This window comes from Colossoma macropomum, unplaced genomic scaffold, assembly GCF_904425465.1.
Source record: "Colossoma macropomum unplaced genomic scaffold, Colossoma_macropomum, whole genome shotgun sequence".
Classification (NCBI taxonomy): Eukaryota; Metazoa; Chordata; class Actinopteri; order Characiformes; family Serrasalmidae; genus Colossoma; species Colossoma macropomum.
In genome coordinates this window covers 21,249,071-21,268,717 of record NW_023494809.1, presented here as the reverse complement: position 1 = coordinate 21,268,717, position 19,647 = coordinate 21,249,071, and the positions used below count along the sequence as shown (strand labels likewise).

At 39.3% G+C, this 19,647-nt stretch overlaps 2 protein-coding genes across 2 annotated transcripts; one reads left to right on the top strand and one right to left on the bottom strand.

Annotated features, from left to right (window-relative positions):
- Window positions 1–2,415: 2,415 nt before the first annotated feature.
- Window positions 2,416–4,320, bottom strand: rpl21 (ribosomal protein L21). The gene is given in 6 exon segments (XM_036558344.1): window positions 2,416–2,539; window positions 2,971–3,121; window positions 3,526–3,638; window positions 4,063–4,124; window positions 4,243–4,251; window positions 4,254–4,320. Coding segments are annotated over 6 exon segments (480 nt in total). The 5' UTR covers window positions 4,309–4,320; the 3' UTR covers window positions 2,416–2,449.
- A 1,480-nt stretch (window positions 4,321–5,800) lies between these two features.
- usp12a (ubiquitin specific peptidase 12a) lies at window positions 5,801–17,616 on the top strand. The gene is made up of 10 exons (XM_036558343.1): window positions 5,801–5,932; window positions 6,082–6,195; window positions 9,629–9,709; window positions 9,820–10,033; window positions 11,805–12,037; window positions 13,807–13,883; window positions 13,973–14,056; window positions 15,051–15,248; window positions 15,385–15,463; window positions 16,787–17,616. The coding sequence occupies exons 2-10, from the start codon at window positions 6,148–6,150 to the stop codon at window positions 16,886–16,888; spliced, it is 1,116 nt and encodes a 371-aa protein (XP_036414236.1). The 5' UTR covers window positions 5,801–5,932; window positions 6,082–6,147; the 3' UTR covers window positions 16,889–17,616.
- The last annotated feature ends 2,031 nt before the right edge of the window (window positions 17,617–19,647 follow it).

Below are 19,647 nucleotides of genomic sequence, written 5' to 3'. Positions count from 1 at the left end.
CAAACCACTGAATGGCTTTGTTTACACCTCAGCAATTAAATTATGCAGAAAGTTTGAAAAATGGGTGGAATTGTCCTTTTAATGTTTTAGCTACACTTGATTACATTAGATGAAATACAATGGCCATAAAGGCCGGATGTTATGGGTGCAACTTCCAGTAGTGAAACTGTTCATATAGAGGCCTAGCTCTCTCTTTCACACACACACATACACACATACCGACCTGTTGCTCCTATCTCAGGAAACTGACCCTAATTGAAGTAAATATTGGGTAAAGTACTGAGGTGGGATGAGATAACATATTTGTCAGATATCCAGTCAGCCATTCACTCTGGTTACACAGAGCGAGGTGGGCCTTCCATACACACAACATACACACACGCACATGCGCACACACACACAAAGCCCTATGTGCACATAGCATTATATATTAATGCCTGAAGTGTGCCCACGCAGCAAGCAGACAAACGTATCAGCAAGCTTTACGAAATTTTATTTAGCTACTTTTTTGTCTTTCCAGAATAATTCACCCCTGCTTGTTCATGTCACTTCCACTTCAACCCCCTACTTAAAAAAAGCTACTAAACCTCTACACTCACTTTTAGTAAAAATATATATGAAAGGGACCATAACATGGAAAACCAAGTGCAGGTGTAGAATGTAAACATTATACAACTATCAAAACATACAATTCATATATGAAATGCAAACTAAAAAAACAAACCAATTTTGAAGCCTGCATCAGTTTAGCCCTGCCCATTCAGGCTGAAGTTATAAGGGGTGTTTTATTTCAGACTGCTTTTTGAATGAGGCACAATACAGGGCTGCTAATCACAACAGAGGTAATTTACATATTTATATCATTACATAATTAGTCTTAAAGGTATAGTAACAAAATATCTCAGCGATAAAGAGGCTGTAAAGTGGTGAGGTAAAATGATTTCAGGGGGAAAAATAATACAAGAAAAAAGTAGGTTACGGGCTCTTTTACAGCCTGCATTTCATGGTTAATCAAATTGTTTTAGAATATCCGTAACATATTTTCATTTTAAGCAGTGTAATAGGTGATTCTGCAGAGAAACAGTTTATAATAATTCTTAATTTTTAATCAATAATAATGTCATATATATATGTAACCCTACCATGCAGGCATATCAGATAGATTGGGTTAAAAAATGTGGGAGCCTTGCTGGTATTCAGAAAACATCATATGCTGGTTGTACTGATGATCAGCATATCAACTTTCATTGCTACTGACCAGCAAACCAGCAACCAAAACACAACCTTGTTCAGTGTCACTTACAACTAATTAACCTGGATGACACTAAATACCAAATTTGTGACTTTTGCTCAAATTATTCTGAAATTATACATTAACGCTGCCCTTTTGCCCGTCAAAGCATATTTACAACTATCAAACAAAACTCTTTGAATACTACCCAGTTATCTCCCTCAGTCTCTGTCCCAGACCTGTATCTACTTTAGAGCATTTGTAAGCTAACACCACCCCCTAGTGTGCACTGTATGAATTAACACTACAGGAGGTTCACTGGCTGAAATTTCCCAGAAGCCTATTTGTGCAGCATTGTGTAAGAAGCACCACCAGAGCAGCGGTTTTCGACCTCCCTCCATTGGACACCACGCTTCACATCAGGGTGTCAAATCTTATCTACGAGGGGCTGCTGTGGCTGCAGGTTATCATTCCAAATAAGACAGACCTGATTGCACTCATTTAATCAGCTGCTCCATCTTCAAACATCATGTGTGCTCCTGCTTTTGCAGGAATGAAAACCTGCAGCCACACCAGCCCTTTGTCCACCCCTGCATTCTTCAGTTTTCTCTTCTTACAAGCCTGAGCCAGCTCATCATCGGGAACTTGGTAGTGACATTATGCTTATCCACCCATACTTAAGCATGGGAAAGATGACATTCAGTATCTGGAATGCCAAACACAGAAAACCACCAATTTAAAGACATCTACTTCAGTAAACTAATTTAACAGAATGGGCAATATTTCCAAATGACCATTACCTTTTACTTTACCATGTGTCTACCAGCAATAAGCAGGTGCCAAGTGAGTCAATGTGTTTCTTGTTCTTCCACCAAGTACAGGGAAATGTGCCTAAATTGTCTGTGGCAATCAGTTACATGCCACAGACAGGACAGGTAGCGATAAGATTGGAAAAAAAAAAGTTCTCTAATTTGTGCAGATCTGGTAGCTCATAATTAACAATTTCATCTATCCTCACAAACTGATCAATACCACACACACACACACACACACCTAACCATATTCTTTATCACATCAGTTTTTAAGGGCCTACTTGTAGTCATTACCAATACACACACCTTTCTAATTCACTGACTAATCATGTTATTACAGGATGACAACAAAAAGTAACCCCAGACAGGCACTGTTGATATAAACAGTTTTATTTGGTCAGCAGATTTATGCCATGAACTCGTATGGGATGGGCTCCAGCAGCTGGGGCACGTTGTTCTTGGTGCTGACAAAGTGGGCTGGACGAGGGGCAGCAGGCTACATTGATGGAAAGAGGAACAGAGAAAGAAAAGGTACAGTAAGGCAGGGAGTACAGGTAAGACATGCAACTGTGTCAGTGATGTCACAAAATATCAGGACCACAAACCACACAGAATAACATTCTGAAAGCTGCATAGTAAATTCAGTCTAAAAGCTCATTCATTCTACTGTAATAAAGCTTAGTCTTGTCATGTCAACCCTTACCCACTTTAACCATTTACATCCAGTATACTAGCAACTGTTTAAATTCAACATCACTAGACACTAGTGATGGCGTGTTTTGTAAGGTAGGTGGGGGAAAAATATTCAGTAAGGGATGTTTTCTGGACTGGGAATGCAAACCAGAGTCCCAAAATGCTTTTTCTTTTGGGTTAGGAAAACATTCTCGCTAGGTGTGTTGAGAAAGGGAAGACTACATGATGCCATACCTGGCGCTTCAGCTCCACCCAGGTGTTGGCCTGCTTGGCCTCCATCTTCCTTTTCTCGTTCTCCTTGACGCGCTGCAGGAAGCTGTCTCTGCTCTTAGAGTGCTTCACATGCTCAATGCGCACATTAATTCTCTTTGCCAGGATCTTGCCCCTTTAAAGAGAGAACATGACAGGTTAATAGACATGAACTCCCAGGTAGTGTTTCAAAGTTGAAGTGCAAAAAATGTGCCCTTATTGACAATCTGGCGTAGACATGAAGCAGTCTGACCAGGGTGCATAAGGCTGACTGCTCTTCCCCACATGAATGACCAAGAAGGACACAGAGCTGCCCTTATGGCAAAGTGAAGATGGGGTATATCATACGAAAAAAAAAAACAAAATAAATCTGAACTGGAAAAAAACTGGTTGGAAGTTTGTACAGCAGGATTAAAAAAAAAAAAGAAAAAGAAAGAATTGAAGACGTGCCTACTGAACAGTCTGTTGCAAAATACAAAAGAATTAAACCCATCATGTGACCACACCTGGCATTCAGAAGCTGTCTACAACGATACTTACTTGACCTGCTTGTTGACAATGATGCCTACAGCATGCTGTGTGACATTGTAAACACGTCCTGTTTTCCCATGGTAGCACTTATGAGGCATGCCTTTCTGAATGGTTCCTGTGCCCTATTTAAAGAAAAGATGTTAATGACAAGCGAAGTTCAATACGTTTTAAATACTGTTAGTTAGCAAATAATTTAATATGATAGCTTTTCATACTGTTCATTACTTATTTAATGAATCGAGCACAAGTTTGACATTGTAGCTTGACTGCAAAAGTTTTGAATCGATAGAGACTGAACTAAAAACCTTTATTAAACTGTTAAAGTTTAAACATTGTTTCCGGTGTTGAGTCCTATGAACATTAGGCGTTCAGACAGTGAGTGTTTTAACTTGTTGCCACAGTAACATCTGGTATCCAGCATGGGGATATAATACCTGCTACCTCCTATCATATCAACATGAAAATTCTGGTATTGTGACAAAGCCTCAAGACAAGCATACATAACACTTTATAAGCAAATACATCAGCCTCATGAAAGTTGCTCACCTTGATATCAACAATATCTCCTTTCTTGTAGATGCGCATGTAAGTGGACAGAGGGATTGGGCCTGCAGCAGAGGAGAGATTATTTTTTTAATTTCTGCAACCAACAGACACATCTCCAAAGAGAACGATACTCAGAGTAAAAGAAACATCTTTAGTATTTAGGCTTAGATTATAACTCACCATGCTTACGAAGGGCTTGGCAAACATGTACCTGGTTCCCCTCCTCTTGCCTCTTGTGTTCGTCATGGTGCTTGATTACTGCATGACCAAGAAGCAGCTTTTTAGCAAGGCATGTCAAACAAACAAACAAATAAATAAATATCCATAGTAAAGACTACCTATGTTTGCAGTATCGAAAGCACTACTGGCATTAAGTAAGGCCTAGGTTGCTACCTGTACATACAACTGAACCCTTGTATGTTGGACCATGGAAGCTAAACACAAATGATCACTATCCAGTTATTGGACAGCTTTGTACTGCTTGATTTACTAGAGCAACTTTTGACTAGACATGTGCCAAAATTCAATAAGGTAAAATTTACTAAGATACCACGATATCGTAGAGGCTTCGAATTACCGTCACTGCATTTTAGTCAATCAAGCTGCAGTTTCTGCAGAGATGTTTTAGCACAGGTTTCACAAAGTCCCACTACACCGTCACACAGTGAGCCCGTTCTTTATATGTTAGTACAGTTGTTTTAATGTTGTTGGTCTTTAAAATGACATTTAAAACACCACATATATGTACAGGTATTCTGACACTTTTTCTCCTTCAACAAAACAGTGATATTGTAAACCGTCATTTAAAAGGTTAGCAATGGTCGTGGTATGTCCATTTTTAGACCACAGAATAGAGCAGACTGTTTTCTTTCTCACCACTATCATTAGGTAAAGTTCTCATCTTTTATCAGATCTCCACTCCCAATCATTTCCAAAGCTTACTCCACTCAAAATCTTGCCTGACAAATTAAGCAAGCGTTTTATTTGAGCATCATTTGAGGAGTGTATGTTCTGCGCATAGGCTGTCATCTTGTATCGAACAATTTATACCCTAAACCTAAACGTCAAAGCATATTTGAGACCTCGAGTTCATCATCAGTGGCCAGTTTCTCAAGTTTTTTATTTGTGTGAAATGACAAAAAAAATGAAATCTTTATAAGAGCCTTAGCATTAAGCTAACTTAACCCCCAAGTCCAACTCCTTCGGCTCCTAAGCGCTGGGCTCGCTTTTGAGAGTAACGTCGACACCGGACTAAACGGGGCGAGGAAACGCGCTAATCAGATGGCATAACAAACCACACAACACAGAAAACCTCTAAAGCTTTACAGACGCACCAACATTCAGAAGATTTTCACGTTTTGTCAGAAAAATGTCACCGAAATTTCGCTTTTCTCTACAGCCCACATGGGAGCCACGCGAACAGCACAAACTGACCATTTATCGCTCCAAAACACACTTTAACTAGACTCTCTATAACCCGGTACACGACAGACAAAGATACTCCACTTCTGTATACCTTTACAAGTTAAGGTATTCGCAAAAAACGATGTTTTTATTAAAAAATCGGGAGCGCTTCTTACCCCGGTAACTCGCAAGATGGCGGGTAAGAGCAGAAAGAGAACGATGGGGTCCTTCGGCTCGGCCTTGTGAGAACTACAGGAGTCTGTATTACTTGCCTGAACAAAAAAAAAATCATATCATCACCAACAGCGTTCACTTTGGCGGCGCTGTTTAAATACAGCCGTTTCTGAATGTTGTTGTGGAATGGAATAAATATGTAAACTGTAAAACTGTTTTAAAGACAGGTTATATTTTCCAACAACTCAACATCTACACAAAATATTAGAGACTCAAACCACTTCAGTTAAAAGTGAGAAAGGTTACAGACACAGATGAAACATTTTAACAACAATATGATGCTTATGGTAGTATATAAATGGTATAAAGCAGTGATGTTTGTGTATATGCTGTGATTTTGTGAGATTTTTAAAATGTTTTTTTCTAATCCCGAACACTAAGACCTGGCGGGGCGACTCGTCGTCTTCGCCTCCGCGCAGCGTTTGGGTGGAAGATGGCGCTGGGCGAATGGAAATCCTAATGACAGTTTCCAAATTCGCCTCTTTTTGTACCATGGTGAGTAGATTTCAGCCTAAACCTAGTCTGGATATCTTCGTCGGTCTTGCACGGTCTTGTATTTACTGCATAACTGTCGTTGCTGTCTCTATTTGGGCTTTAAGGAAGGTCAGAATGGTGACGAAGCTCAAGTCAGCTTCTTATTCGCCAGCTTCTTGTTCGAATTTTCCCGTTCCACCTTAAATGGTGCAGCAGTTACGTTCTGGCTCTTCGCACTCCAGAATGTAACTGCTGCACTATTTAAGGTGGACCGGGAAAAATGCCAGACGGTGACTCGGATTTGCAGCTGCGTTTCCATCATGTTTTTTCGCCAAAACGCGTAATAATTCGCTGATTTTGCAAGCCGAGGTATAACAAAATTGTGCTGTTAAGCCTTTTTGATGCCTCCTGATTTCACACTCATGTGTGATTTATTTGACCCAGTAACCGCAAAGCGCTGCTCTGCGGTTTGAGCTTCGCCAGACACTCAGCCTGAGCTGGACGGGTTTGTGTTAGCTTAATACTTGGATGGCTGTGAATGACAGGATGGTCAATTATACTGTAGACGTTAGTTTAAATGGTAAGTATGGGAGCTAGTGCAATGTGGTAGTAGGTAGCAGTGAAACTAAATGGTAATAGGCGTTAATCTGCCGTGCTGCTTAAAGGGAAATTCCACCAATTTTTCAAAATTTTGGAATAATTTAGTCCTTGAGATGTAAACAGAGTCATTCAGAGTGGTTTGATGGGAAATGGCTCATTGTAGAGAAACTTACAGACTCTGATTTCTTTACATTGGTGGTAGGTAGGTGGTGATAGGAGCCAGAGGTCGCCATGTCTACAACACAAATATAGCCATTTTATTTACTACCCCAAACCACCAGTGAACCTACATATATTCTTATTTTTATATGTAATGTTGATGATGATAAAATAGAGGAAAATCTGAAAAAAAAAAGTTTTCTTTGGGGGCTGTTTTGCTTTACCCTGCATATACCCGTCTGACATGAGTGGATTTAAATAAATGGATTAAAATACATTTTAAGCCAAAACTTTATCACAAAACAATGTCTCAGATATTAGGCAGCATACACCTAACAATTTCATGTAGAGAATTTCTATGAGGGAGCTTTCAGAGGCATTAAACTTTTTAGACGTCTGGTTCCTATCACCACCACTTCGAACAATTCTGACATGCCAAGTTTCTCTACAAGAGCATTTCATACCGAACCACTCTAAATGTTTCCTTCTCAGTCATTTAATTATGTAGAATGATTGAAAAAACAGTGGAGTTCTCCTTTAACTGCTTAGCACAACATACACACCAAGTAGGTTTAAAGGGCACATACCCCACATTTGTCTTGCATTTTACTTTTTCCCTAAAATCTACTTACAGTGTTTGTGTGGTTTTATGTAACAGTCATGATCAATTTTCACATGACTAGTGTCCCTCAGAATTTAGCAGACTGTTAGTCTGTTTATAAGGATGTCATATATTCCATCTGGTTCAGAAAAGCAGTCCAGCCTGAAACACCCTTTATTACTTCAGCGTGAATAGGCGGAGGTAATCTGCTTTGGGCTATGGAGGTGGATATATGTCAATGCATTTTTTTTTAATATCACAAAAGAAACTGTACTTTCAAAATGCCCTTTTTTGCATCTTAGTTCCATATGTGAACAGTGAACTGAGGAGTGAACAGTGTTAAAGCTAAAATTATTTATACCCACTACTTGGCCTGTCATGATCATGACATTTTTTTCTGACATTCATCTGCCGTATGAATAATTGTGGTTAACAGTTTCTGTCTTTTTTTGTGAATTGTGCACTAGCACAGTACAAACAACCAGATTAGCTGATTATCTGTCTTGCTTGCTGTCATTAGTAGCTCTGAGCTGATGACAGTCAATCTGAGCTGAAATCAAATATTTCTCACTGCTATCCTCTAAACCTGTTGCAGCGCCAGTCAGAAGTTAGAACTGTTGCTGTTCTTGTAAGTGATGATGTATTTCAGTAAATGCATTTACAGCTTTCTTTTATTTACATGTTCATATGCTGTTTGTTAGGCTGTGAAGTGTGAAAGATAACAGTGTGAAACACAAATGCAGTCAGGTGTATATGCAATAAGTGTGATAGGTTTATGTACTATATCAGACTCTTATTTCAAGAAAAATGAAGGAAGGTTTGGTTTTCCATCATATGAGCCCTTAAATGCGTGTAAATTGTTGGTTAAGTGTAGGACCACAAGTGTAGCTATAAAGGTGACTACAGATGTTTTAATTTCCCAGATCCAGTGTTTGCTCAGTGTAGAAGACGATTTTTTGTAGCATGGAGATCAGTGTTCCTCAACCCTAGTTCTGGAGGCCCACTGCTCTGCGCATTTTAGTGTTTTACCTGCTCCCAACACACCTGATCCAACTTGTCAGCTCTTACTGAGCCCTAACTGAGTTGAAGTGGGTGTACTGAAGCAGGGAAAACACTACAATGTGCAGGACAGTGGGCCTCCAGGACCAGTGTTGAGAAACACTGCTGTAGATGACGGCACTGAAAAGCGTTTTATATGTCACAGTTGTAGCTCATATTTTGGTGTTAATTTTAAAAGCTCTTTTAAAGCTGCTGTGTTTTTATATGGGGCCCACAGGCTGCATGTGGAGTATTATGCATCCTGTGTAGTACCATTTCCTTAGGGCCAGTATTCCAGACCATGACTAAAAGGGAAATTCATCAATTTTTCCAAATTCCTGCATTAATTTATAATTTAGTTCTTGTGTATTTAGTCATTTTAGAGACGTTTTGATGTGAAATGGTTCACTGTAGAGAAACTTTCCAGCTCTGTACAGTAGTGGTGATAGCAACCTGGGGCCACAGTGTCTATCATGCAAATATAGCCATTTTATTTACTGTTCAAAATGAGCAATAAGCCTACCCCTGTTGATCATTATAAAATTGTGGTAAATGAGAAAAAAATTTGTGCTTGTAACTCTCCACACTGTATACACTTAAAATATGTTTCAGACTAAAGGTTTATTGCAAAACTACTGTAAAACAATGTCTCAAGCAGAAGGGAGCCTATTTATAATCATTTCATGTAACAGCTTTCTATGTAATATCTTATAGAAGCTTTGAACTCGTCAGACGTCTGGTTCCTATCACCACCACTGTGCAGAATTCTGACTCATGAAGTTTCTCTAGTAACACTCCGAACACTCTCAATGTCTGGGTTTACATTTTAGCAATAGAATTGTGCAGGAATAAAAAAAAAATCAAGCTTAAAGGAAATAGGAATTTTAAAAGGTAAACACCATTAGCATTGCAGTCCATGTCTAAGAAACAGGCGCCTAATGCTGTTGCTATAATCTTAGTGGCACATTTTACTGACTGTACGTTGGATGGAGTGTCCGTTTGATTTGGTTAAAGCTTTGCCTTCTCAAACAGCGGTTATGCTTGTTTATGTTTCAGGGCGCCAATGCCTCTGCTTTGGAAAAAGAGATTGGCTCGGAGCAGTTCCCTGTCAACGAGCACTACTTTGGACTGGTCAACGTAAGCAAAAGACGTTTACATTTGTCACCCATCGTCTTTCCACAGCCTTATATTTGTTTCTCTCTGGCTCTGTTGGGGTCTTTGTTTACGGTGTGGGTTTTGACCCGCAGTTTGGAAACACCTGCTACTGCAACTCCGTGCTCCAGGCTCTGTACTTCTGCCGGCCGTTCCGGGAGAAGATTTTGGCCTACAGGAGCCAGCCGCGCCGCAAAGAGAACCTGCTCACCTGTCTGGCTGACCTGTTCCACAGCATCGCCAACCAGAAAAGGAAGGTGGGAGTCATCCCTCCGAAGAAGTTCATCACAAGACTACGGAAGGAAAACGGTGAGCGAGGTGGAGGGGGGAATGATGGAAGATGGAAGCGTATAGTAGAGTAATGAGTAGGCAGGCAAGAAAGAATAAACAGGCCTGAATGAGTGGGAGGATGTTCATTATGTATTAACACTTAATGACCATAATGTTGATTTGGGTATCGATGGAGTGCACTGTGTCTTCCATCAGAATCAGGCTTCATCAGCTAAGAATGTTTACACATGCAAGGACTTTTCTACTACGACAGTATTCAAGATCCACTTTTGTGTGAAATCGCATATACGTCTGCTCCTGTATTCTAACACACAGGTGCACATTCATAAACTAAAAGAGTGTGGAGTATTTAGTGTGAAGGTCAGTATACAGCAGCTAAATAATAGGAAACATACTGAAGCAACTGTATTCGTTACCAAGTATCTGGCTCCTGAATACTGCTCTGATGAATTTTTTTGTACTCTTTTATTTATGAATGCATTAGTATAGTTTGTGACATAATAGGGGGGTGTTCAGACAATGGCACTTAAAACGCTGTATCTAATCCTCAAAACACAGTTTATATTCTACATTTTTCTTGTATTTATTTTTTTTTGTTTTGTATTATTTATTTGGTTATGGACCAAAAAAGGACAGAAGGAGTAATTATACAAATTTGATAGCAGTGTTGCAAATATGTAAATAATGTGAATTACTTAATGTAGTGAAAACAATGTGTATCAAAAATAGAAGCTGCTATGTTGCCTAACTTGTGGATTAATTTAATGTGTTGCTTGCAACTTTATTTTTGAATTGCCTTGTGTAACTGTCAGATTGCACAGGAATTATGTTACTTGGAGTTTACAGCATGCAACTAATTGCATGAAAACTTCACTGTATAAGGCTAGCATTAGCATTAAGCAGCCTGTTTTTGTTGCACTGTTTTTGAAACACTAAGTTCAGCATGAATGGGTGGGGCTAATTTTCAGTAAGACTATAGGTGGATATATGTAGATACTACATCAGTCTGTTTTATTTTTAAGAATGGAAGGAAAGTTGGTTTTTCCATGTTATGGGCCCATTAAAAACGTGAAGCATGTAGCTCAGGCTAAAGGACTGCTTTTAATTTGTGTTGCTCTATAGACAATAATGTCATCTGAACGTTATTGGTGCTTTGGTGATGCTCATCAAAGTTACTGTAGGCCAAGTTAAAAGAACGATGAAGCTCATGGAATTTAAACTAACCCAGAAGCTCTATTCCTGGGGTGAAGCTAAGCCTTCCTTGCTGATATGTGTCTTAAAGACTGGCCATTAGTATGTGTGCTGACTGAGAGGGCACTGTCTGTCGTATAGTCTTGAGGACAAATGGGCAGAGGCTTAAGCCTCCCCTGGGGTCTGTCTGTGCACACACCTGCTAGAAATACTGGTAGCCACCCCTTTTGAAAGCATATATAGACTGGACCATTCACCAACATTTGGTAATACTGATCCTGTTACGAGACTATTAAAGAAATACTCCAGTGTTTTTCAGTCTGTTCTGTATCTGCCACATCTGCAGCATATGGTCAGTAATCTTAACCCTGAAGCACCTGCCCATTGCCACTGGAGCTTCTATTGTTTTACTAAATACTGGTATTTTTTTGGCCATAGGCTACAGATAAAGCAAATAGAGATTAGGTTGGAACTTGAACTTTTCCCTTAAATACTGACTATTTTGTGTAGTTTTATTAGCTGAGGATTAGCCCTGGGTTTTATAATCACATTAAAACAGTGTTTTGCCAACATTACCCCCTCATGTCTCCCCCTGCAGAGCTGTTCGATAACTACATGCAGCAGGATGCACACGAGTTCCTGAACTACCTGCTAAACACTATCGCTGACCTGCTCCAGGAAGAGAGGAAGCAGGACAAACAGAATGGAAAACTGGCCAACGGCACGCTCGATTCACAGAAGAGTAATGGTACCCCACCGGCCACCACCTGGGTACACGAGATCTTCCAGGGCACACTGACCAATGAGACACGCTGCCTGACCTGCGAGACGGTAACGTCTGTCTTCTGAAGCGTATTCACAGTAGTACACTAAAGCAAACTGTGTCTATAATTGGCTCTTTCATATTCAAACCTTAACTGAAAAGATACTGTGACTTGACATAAATATAAAAACTTTTGTACTAGCATAAGAAGCACAGGAAACCAGACTAATAATAACACTGTGGAAATTGAAGAGATGAAGAGGTGACAGGGTCCCACTGAAGTTGAGAGTTTACATATCTTTTTTTTTAACTGCTACATCCTGTATATATATATATATATATGTATGTATGTATGTATGTGTGTGTGTGTGCATGTGTGTGTGTGTGTGTGTGTGTGTGATCACAGAGATAAGGATCAGATTCAGCGACTTGCAGCTTGACTCTTTGGTTAGACTCTAGTTTAAATAGCATGATAACTAGCTGATGTAGTAAAGTTTGTTTTCAGAAAGTTATAGGTAACTTCTAAACAGTAATGAGCAAGGAGTTGTTTTTCATGTAGAGGTTTATTGTGTAGGTGTGTGCGATTGTTTGTGTGCTCCTGGTCAAATAACATATTTTGTTGATTTTCTAAGTAAAAAGTTTACATATCCTTTACAGAGAACTCATTTTTTCAGATTTTAATACAGAATAACTGTTTATCTGCTGATTTTAACACATTGGAATAAAAAGATAAAATGAGGCCTGTATGTAAGTTATAGCACATCTGATCATTTCTGGGCTTTTTTGCCACACAACAACAAAACCCTGACATGTCTCTTTCTGCATGTCACAACAGCACAATTAAAACGTGAAAGATGTGCGCTGAGTCTGACTCGAAGCATAAACTATAAGTTACTGTTTAAATTTATCAAAAGTTCATACCTGGATTAATTCATAAATGAATTGATCGCTGATAGTGGTTTGCAGAAAAGACTGTAAATGAGAGGCAGAGAGGTTTATCATGGATTCTGTTTTACATTTCAGAAGACTCTGTTTAGAACTTTTTTGAATTTTCGCTACTGTCTTGAAATTAATACACCCTTAGTTGGCCTCAATAGTGTAGGCTTCCAAGGGTGTTCAGACTCAAGTTTTTTTCTGAATACAGTGACTTTAGACTGCTAGTTCTATGGATTTGGTGAAGTTTGAAAGCTGTTTTTGAACCTGGGTGCAGAAAACTCACCTGTGGCCAGTGAAAGAGAGCTGGGGTTCACTTCATGGTCGCATCATGTATGAAGATTGGGCTTTGAGTAAAGGATTGGTTTATTGGCACATTACTTTTTGTCCTTTTTTTTCTTTATTTGTTCCAGGTGGTCCAAATAATAATTCTTATAGAGCTGCACATGCAACGACCATGTTTTCAGCAGACACATACTACTCCACCTAACTGCGGTTTTCTTTTATCAAATGCAGTAAATGCATAAAATCTCAATTTAGTAAATGCATAATATATTTAACTGCAGTTGTGTTTATTAAATGCATAGAGCTGACAGTGTCATATAAGTGCACTTCTTGTGACATCTGCATCACTAAAAACAGTAAATTGAGGAAGGCATGTAATTTTCTTGCAGGAGAAAACTGTAGGTCATCACGGTTTGAGTGTTGATAGTGATGCATTGTATCTGTGGTTCTGAAGAAATTCTTCTGTTTGAAAATGAACCTGTGATGATGACCCACTCCCCCAAACAAGGGTTCAGTCAAGTGTGAAAACGCCTTGAAGTTGGATCTGCTGATGATTCTGTTATTCGCCACTGGCATTATCATTATCTTATGTTACTCTCTGGATCTTGTTCTCCCACAGATAAGCAGCAAAGATGAGGACTTCTTGGATTTGTCCGTTGACGTTGAGCAGAACACTTCAATCACACACTGCCTCAGGTTGGTCTCTGTCATGCATCCTAATGCACCCTCTGCTAGCCCCAGCGCTGTACTAACTACAGAACATTTCTTTTTTTCTGTCCCTATAGGGGATTCAGTAACACAGAGACCCTGTGCAGTGAATACAAATACTACTGTGAGGAATGTAGAAGTAAACAGGAGGCACACAAAAGGTGAGAATTCCGCCTCTGAAATGAGTCACAGAGAGACTTGATTCACCAGCGCTAAGAGTCTATGGCATTGACATTGTAACAATGAGTGCACTAATCTGATCATAATCTGATTTCTGCAGTTATCTGATTATTCAAATGGTCATGTAAACAGCGTACTCCGATTTCTTAGACTGGAGGAAGGTCTAGAAATCCGATAAAGAGAGCTGGATTTTAGCTCAGTAATGAGATTTCTGTGCATGTGTACTCTTACTCTGATTTCTTTCGGATTTCTCAGTCTGCGCATGTGCGAGACAGACTGCTAATTTAGATTTTGCAGCTGTCTAAAACTAAGGTGCTGAAACTGAATGTAGGGTCTAAAAACGTACAATTAAAGATTTTTTTTTATTTTCCTCTTAAAATGTTCCTGAAGAGAATTTATACAGGGCTCTTAAAGTAAAAGAAAAACCTGAGGCTAAAATTCACTTAAGATGCTTTATGCAAGTGTCCACTGGACATTATGTAGGATTTAAGGGGTGTAAGAATTCAGATTTTTTTTATTTTGATGTCATGATTTGGTTCAAATTTGTTGGTTTGATCTTTTGTTTTTAATACACTCACTTCATGAAGGGAAGGGATGATATTTATTCTAAAAATGCTGAACAAATATGGCCATTAATCTGGTCAAATACTGCAGTGTTTCTCACATGTCAGAAACAAACCTGGGGAGAGACACTGAGGGGTATGGAAGGTTATTTGAATGTATGGGTGTCCAAAATTGGATAAAGAGAGGCTTCTTTTAAAGTGAAGGTTTAGGTTGTGGAGATGACCATAGAGGAAAAAAAAAAATGATGCTTTGCATTAATTGCACATGGTATGGAATGCAAATTATGTGCTGTGTTGAAAACACTGAATTAACAAGCAAAAGGTCCCAATTTGATTTCAGCACTTGTGCACCCTTTCTGGATTCGATAAACAATGTGTAATTTTTGTGTATATTTTGTGTCTGTCTGTGCAGAATGAGAGTGAAAAAGCTACCCATGATCTTAGCCCTGCATCTGAAGAGGTTTAAGTACATGGAGCAGCTTCAGCGCTACACTAAGCTAAGTTACCGCGTGGTCTTCCCTTTGGAGCTCCGCCTCTTCAACACGTCTGGAGACGCAACCAATCCGGAGAGGCTTTACGACCTGGTCGCTGTGGTGGTCCATTGTGGAAGGTTAATTTTAAAGTATTATTTTCAGTATTTTCAGTGCTAAGTTTGAGGTACTAGTCTGAGGTTAATTGAGTCATTTGAGTTTGTTGCTGAATTCTGACTCTCTGATGTGCTGTTTTTTATCTGCTTGTCTTTACAGTGGACCCAATCGCGGGCACTACATCGCAATTGTAAAGAGTCATGACTTCTGGCTGCTGTTTGATGATGACATTGTAGAGGTAAACAGCAACACTTAATTGCATATGAAAGTAATGAAATCGGTATAATTGGGGGTTAAACTGGGCAGGACCACACTAGAGTGGAGCTTATGTCAACAGCAAGTGGAGCTGAGCTCCAGTGGACCACCCTTCATTTATTTCATTTTCAGTCAAAACAGCCTTTAAGTACAAATGATTAATTTTTAGGAGATATTTCCGAGGAGATCAGACAAATAAAGGAAAAGTCAAAGGAAAAGAAGTGGAAAAAAAACAGCGTTTTAGAAGTTATTAAAGGTACAGAGAAAGTGGGACTACAAACAACCTGGTAAACCATCAAAATGTCTAATACATATATAAGAAACAATAAATATAACTTTCATCTTTAAAAGAGAAAAGAAAATTAAGTTGCACACTTGCTCCTGTCCATTGTTCGACTGTCTGAGAGGATTTGTAGCGATGTGTGTGAGATTATTTGGATTGTGAGAAGCAGAAAATGCAACCAACTTCTAATACTGAACTTTGGAGGTGCAGAAAAATATCCCTGCAGATTTCTTTGAAGAACTTAAAGCGAGTCTCCTGAAAGGAATGAAAGCTGTAATAAAAGCAAAAAGGGGCCACAGTTAATACTGAAAAAATTAACATTATATTTAGTTGTACATTAAAAGGCTTCTATGTAATTTTCTGTTCAGAATGTTTTTTGTTTTTTTTTCCCTGATTATGAAAAATGAATAATGACCAGAAATTAAATAAATTAAGGGTGGTCTCTGACTTTTACACAGTACTATATCTATATGAAGTCTTAAGCCATTTATATTTAAGGCTGTTTATTTAAGCCATGAATATTTATTTGCGAGGAAAAACAAAGAATAAATACAAATAAATTGCAATAAATTGTGATTCTGTGACTGTCAATGTTAGCTTAACCATTTCCACTCCTACTAGAGACAGTCTAATATATACAGTACACTACCCCATTGATTGGCCCATGATTGGGCTAATCAGCCCTTCATTCAGTTAAAATAGGAGTGCTGGTGGTTCATTCAATGGAGGATACCAGATTTGTGTTTTCATATCATAAGATCCAATTCTATTCTAATACTGTTCTAATGTTACATATTTTGCAATTTTTTGTCTGACCTAAAACGTTTGCATCACACTGTAGGTGTAGTCACAAATAGTAGTTACAGCAAGATACATTAAAACTAGTTTAAATCACATATTGGTGCATCCTAGCGTAACTCCTGAGTACATCCAGTCTTTAAAAGCTGGTCTTTAAAATACAAACGCTATGGGATGTGCATATGTTTTTGTCTATAATGGCTTTTGTTTTGTTTCTTTCTGCAGAAAATTGATGCCCAGGCAATAGAAGAGTTCTATGGACTTACCTCGGAAATCTCCAAGAACTCAGAGTCGGGCTATATTCTCTTCTACCAGTCCAGAGACTGAGATTGTTCAGAAGTGTGCCCCCTCATGGACACCTGGGGAACAGGCCTGCCCTGTTGCATCCCACCTGAGCAGGCTGGCTCAGTTAGCGCAGCTCCGCCAAACTCCCACCCTCACTCCCACCTGTCCCGGCCTTCTCCCCCGCAAGTCTGCTGCGGCAGTCTGGACAGGATGCAGTTGCAGGGTTGTTTGAACGTCGTGTGAAGGTTGTGTGTACATTGTGAGAATGTTTCATCCCACTGGCCGAGTCATCATAAAGCAGAAACGTGTTAAATGTAATGGGTTGCACGATGTGACGGGCGTCAAACTGTCCTTTCATGCTGCGACCTTTCTAAAGCCTGTGAGTTTGATTTGACCAAAGGCTTGTGCATGGGGAAATATGGGTGTGTCCTAAAGAAAGGGGAGGGGCTAAAAGCTCAAAAATTCTGGGGGCTTTGTGGGTTAAGTATTTCTACCTTGTACAGAGTGGTATTTGTATAAATATTATGAAATTATAATATTCCTGATATAGGTGAAAACAAAGATTGAATCTAAAAATATGTATAACACTATGGTGCACTTTTGATACAGTTTTGTAGGTGTTGGCAGGTTAATGTGAGGGTTTGCTTGAGACGGCCTGTTGTGAAATAATTTTCTGTTTTAAAGAAAAAAGAAATAAAGTGTATAGTTCAAGACGTATATATGTTAGTATTATTAAAATGACTATTACTTAGGGTGTGCGTTTGGAATCAGCCTGTATTGGAATGTGTTTTTTTTTTTTTCCCCCAAATTTATTTTGACTCATCTGTGTTTTTAATTTTATGACATAAATAATGTTACACACATGCAAACTCATCACCTTTCGCCATTCTGAATGCTCAATTCATGTGAATCTTGTAAATTTAAAAAGTTTAAATTTTCAGGAAGTGGGGGCGGAGTCTACTGCTAGAAAAGAATTCTAAGGCTGGTTTTACCTGGGGAAACTTCACCATAACTGTAGTTGCTTGAAACCTACATGAAACTAAATTGCACTTTATTTGCATAATGTAAAGTGTCCAGCAACTTATTTGAAGCTCAGCTGCAACAGTTGCAACATCATGGAACAAGTCATGAAACAGCCAATCAAAACACCGATAGCGCATCACACAATCAGGTCGAGCAACTTCATTTCAAGCAACTGATTTCACCAACTGGATCAGTTCACAAGAAATTTATTAAGCGCTTAAAAAAGAAAACTCCTGTCTGACTTTAGGCAAAATTGGTAGTTTTCCATTTTGTCAGGTTCCTGAGCCACGACAACAAACTTGAGTTTCTCAAAGCTAACGTTTCCGTAATCGGCTGCGTTAACTAACCAGCTAACACTAACATCTGTTTAAACACTAGTGGCAGCATTTCTTTGTTAGCCTGCTGTTTACTCTGCATCTGAAATTGATGTAGAACATGTTGATTTTTGTACTGAGAGCTACCAGCAGCCGTTTACAAACTACAACGCTCATTTCGCAAGTGGCGATAATGGGGGGCCAAGTACCATGTGGATCCAGCGGAACACAAATGATGCACAAAGTTTTTAGAATGGCCTGTTTATAATAGAAGTTGGATCTCAGAAGATGATGCCTGTCAAATTTCATACACAGCAACCTTTTGACCTTGATGTGGTAAGCACCTGATTTTTAATACCTAAATACCAGTTCTCCAACCTTTTTAGTCTAAGGGCCCCTTGGTGGATATTATGTGCCTCTCTCAGGGTCAAGTATGTCATAATTAGGCACAAGCCTTACCCCAAATGGTGCACTTGATCCTGCAGTCCTTATTTGCGTGAGGCTGTGGGGTGTCCCATTTCTCATTTTGGCGATCAAAGGTGCTCTAAGTGCAGCCTTTGGCGAGGACCACATCAGTGTGGACTCTTACCCATAATTCCCTGAGATACAGGTGAGGACCAGCATAGTGGTGAAGAAGATTTTCAAATATGACAAATGATGGGTTTATTTATTCATTTAACTTGTCATAGATCATGTGTTATGCTTGTATCTGAGTAGAGCCACTGTTTATAAGCAAATTAGTTGGGATTGCTCGGGTTGTAGCTCAATTTCAATTACAACTTCCACCACCCGTACAGTCCGAGGCCTGCGTCAGCAGATGCTCAAGCGCAGATCAAATGCTGCTTCTTTTCTGAATGACACTTTGGCTTGTCCGGTGATGACTCATGCACTCACTGAGGCCTCTCTGTGGTCACTCGAGGCCCACAATAGCTGCATTAGGCGCTTGTTAGAGGCTCAGTTTTTGAAAGGGCCTTGCATCTTACTGTTTATCCTGAGATGTTATATTCTTACAATGTTTGCATGGTTTTATGAACCAAAAACAGTCATAATTCGTTTTTACATGACCATTTTCCAACCTCTCTTTATCCCTTACAATTAAAACAGGCTGTGAGCCTTTAAGCCTGATGTATGTAAATGACGTCTGTTCTGATCGGCTAACCTGTATTGTGCCTCATTCAAAAGTCAGTCTGGGCTGAAACACTCCTTATAACTCCAGTGTGAATGGGTGGGGCTAAAGGTACTAAACCGTCACTGGGGCAGTACCTCTCTCGTCACTGGGGTGGTAACCTGAAGGGTACATCTCAGTACCTTTAGCCAAGGAATATATTTGTACCACCGAAATTATATGTTCTAAGTTGTACTGACTCCACACACCCCGTCTCGTCTCCAGGCTTTATATTTTTTTTTCTTCTGTTTTAAAACATCAGATTATGAAAAGGTACAACTATGTACTTTTCACCTGGG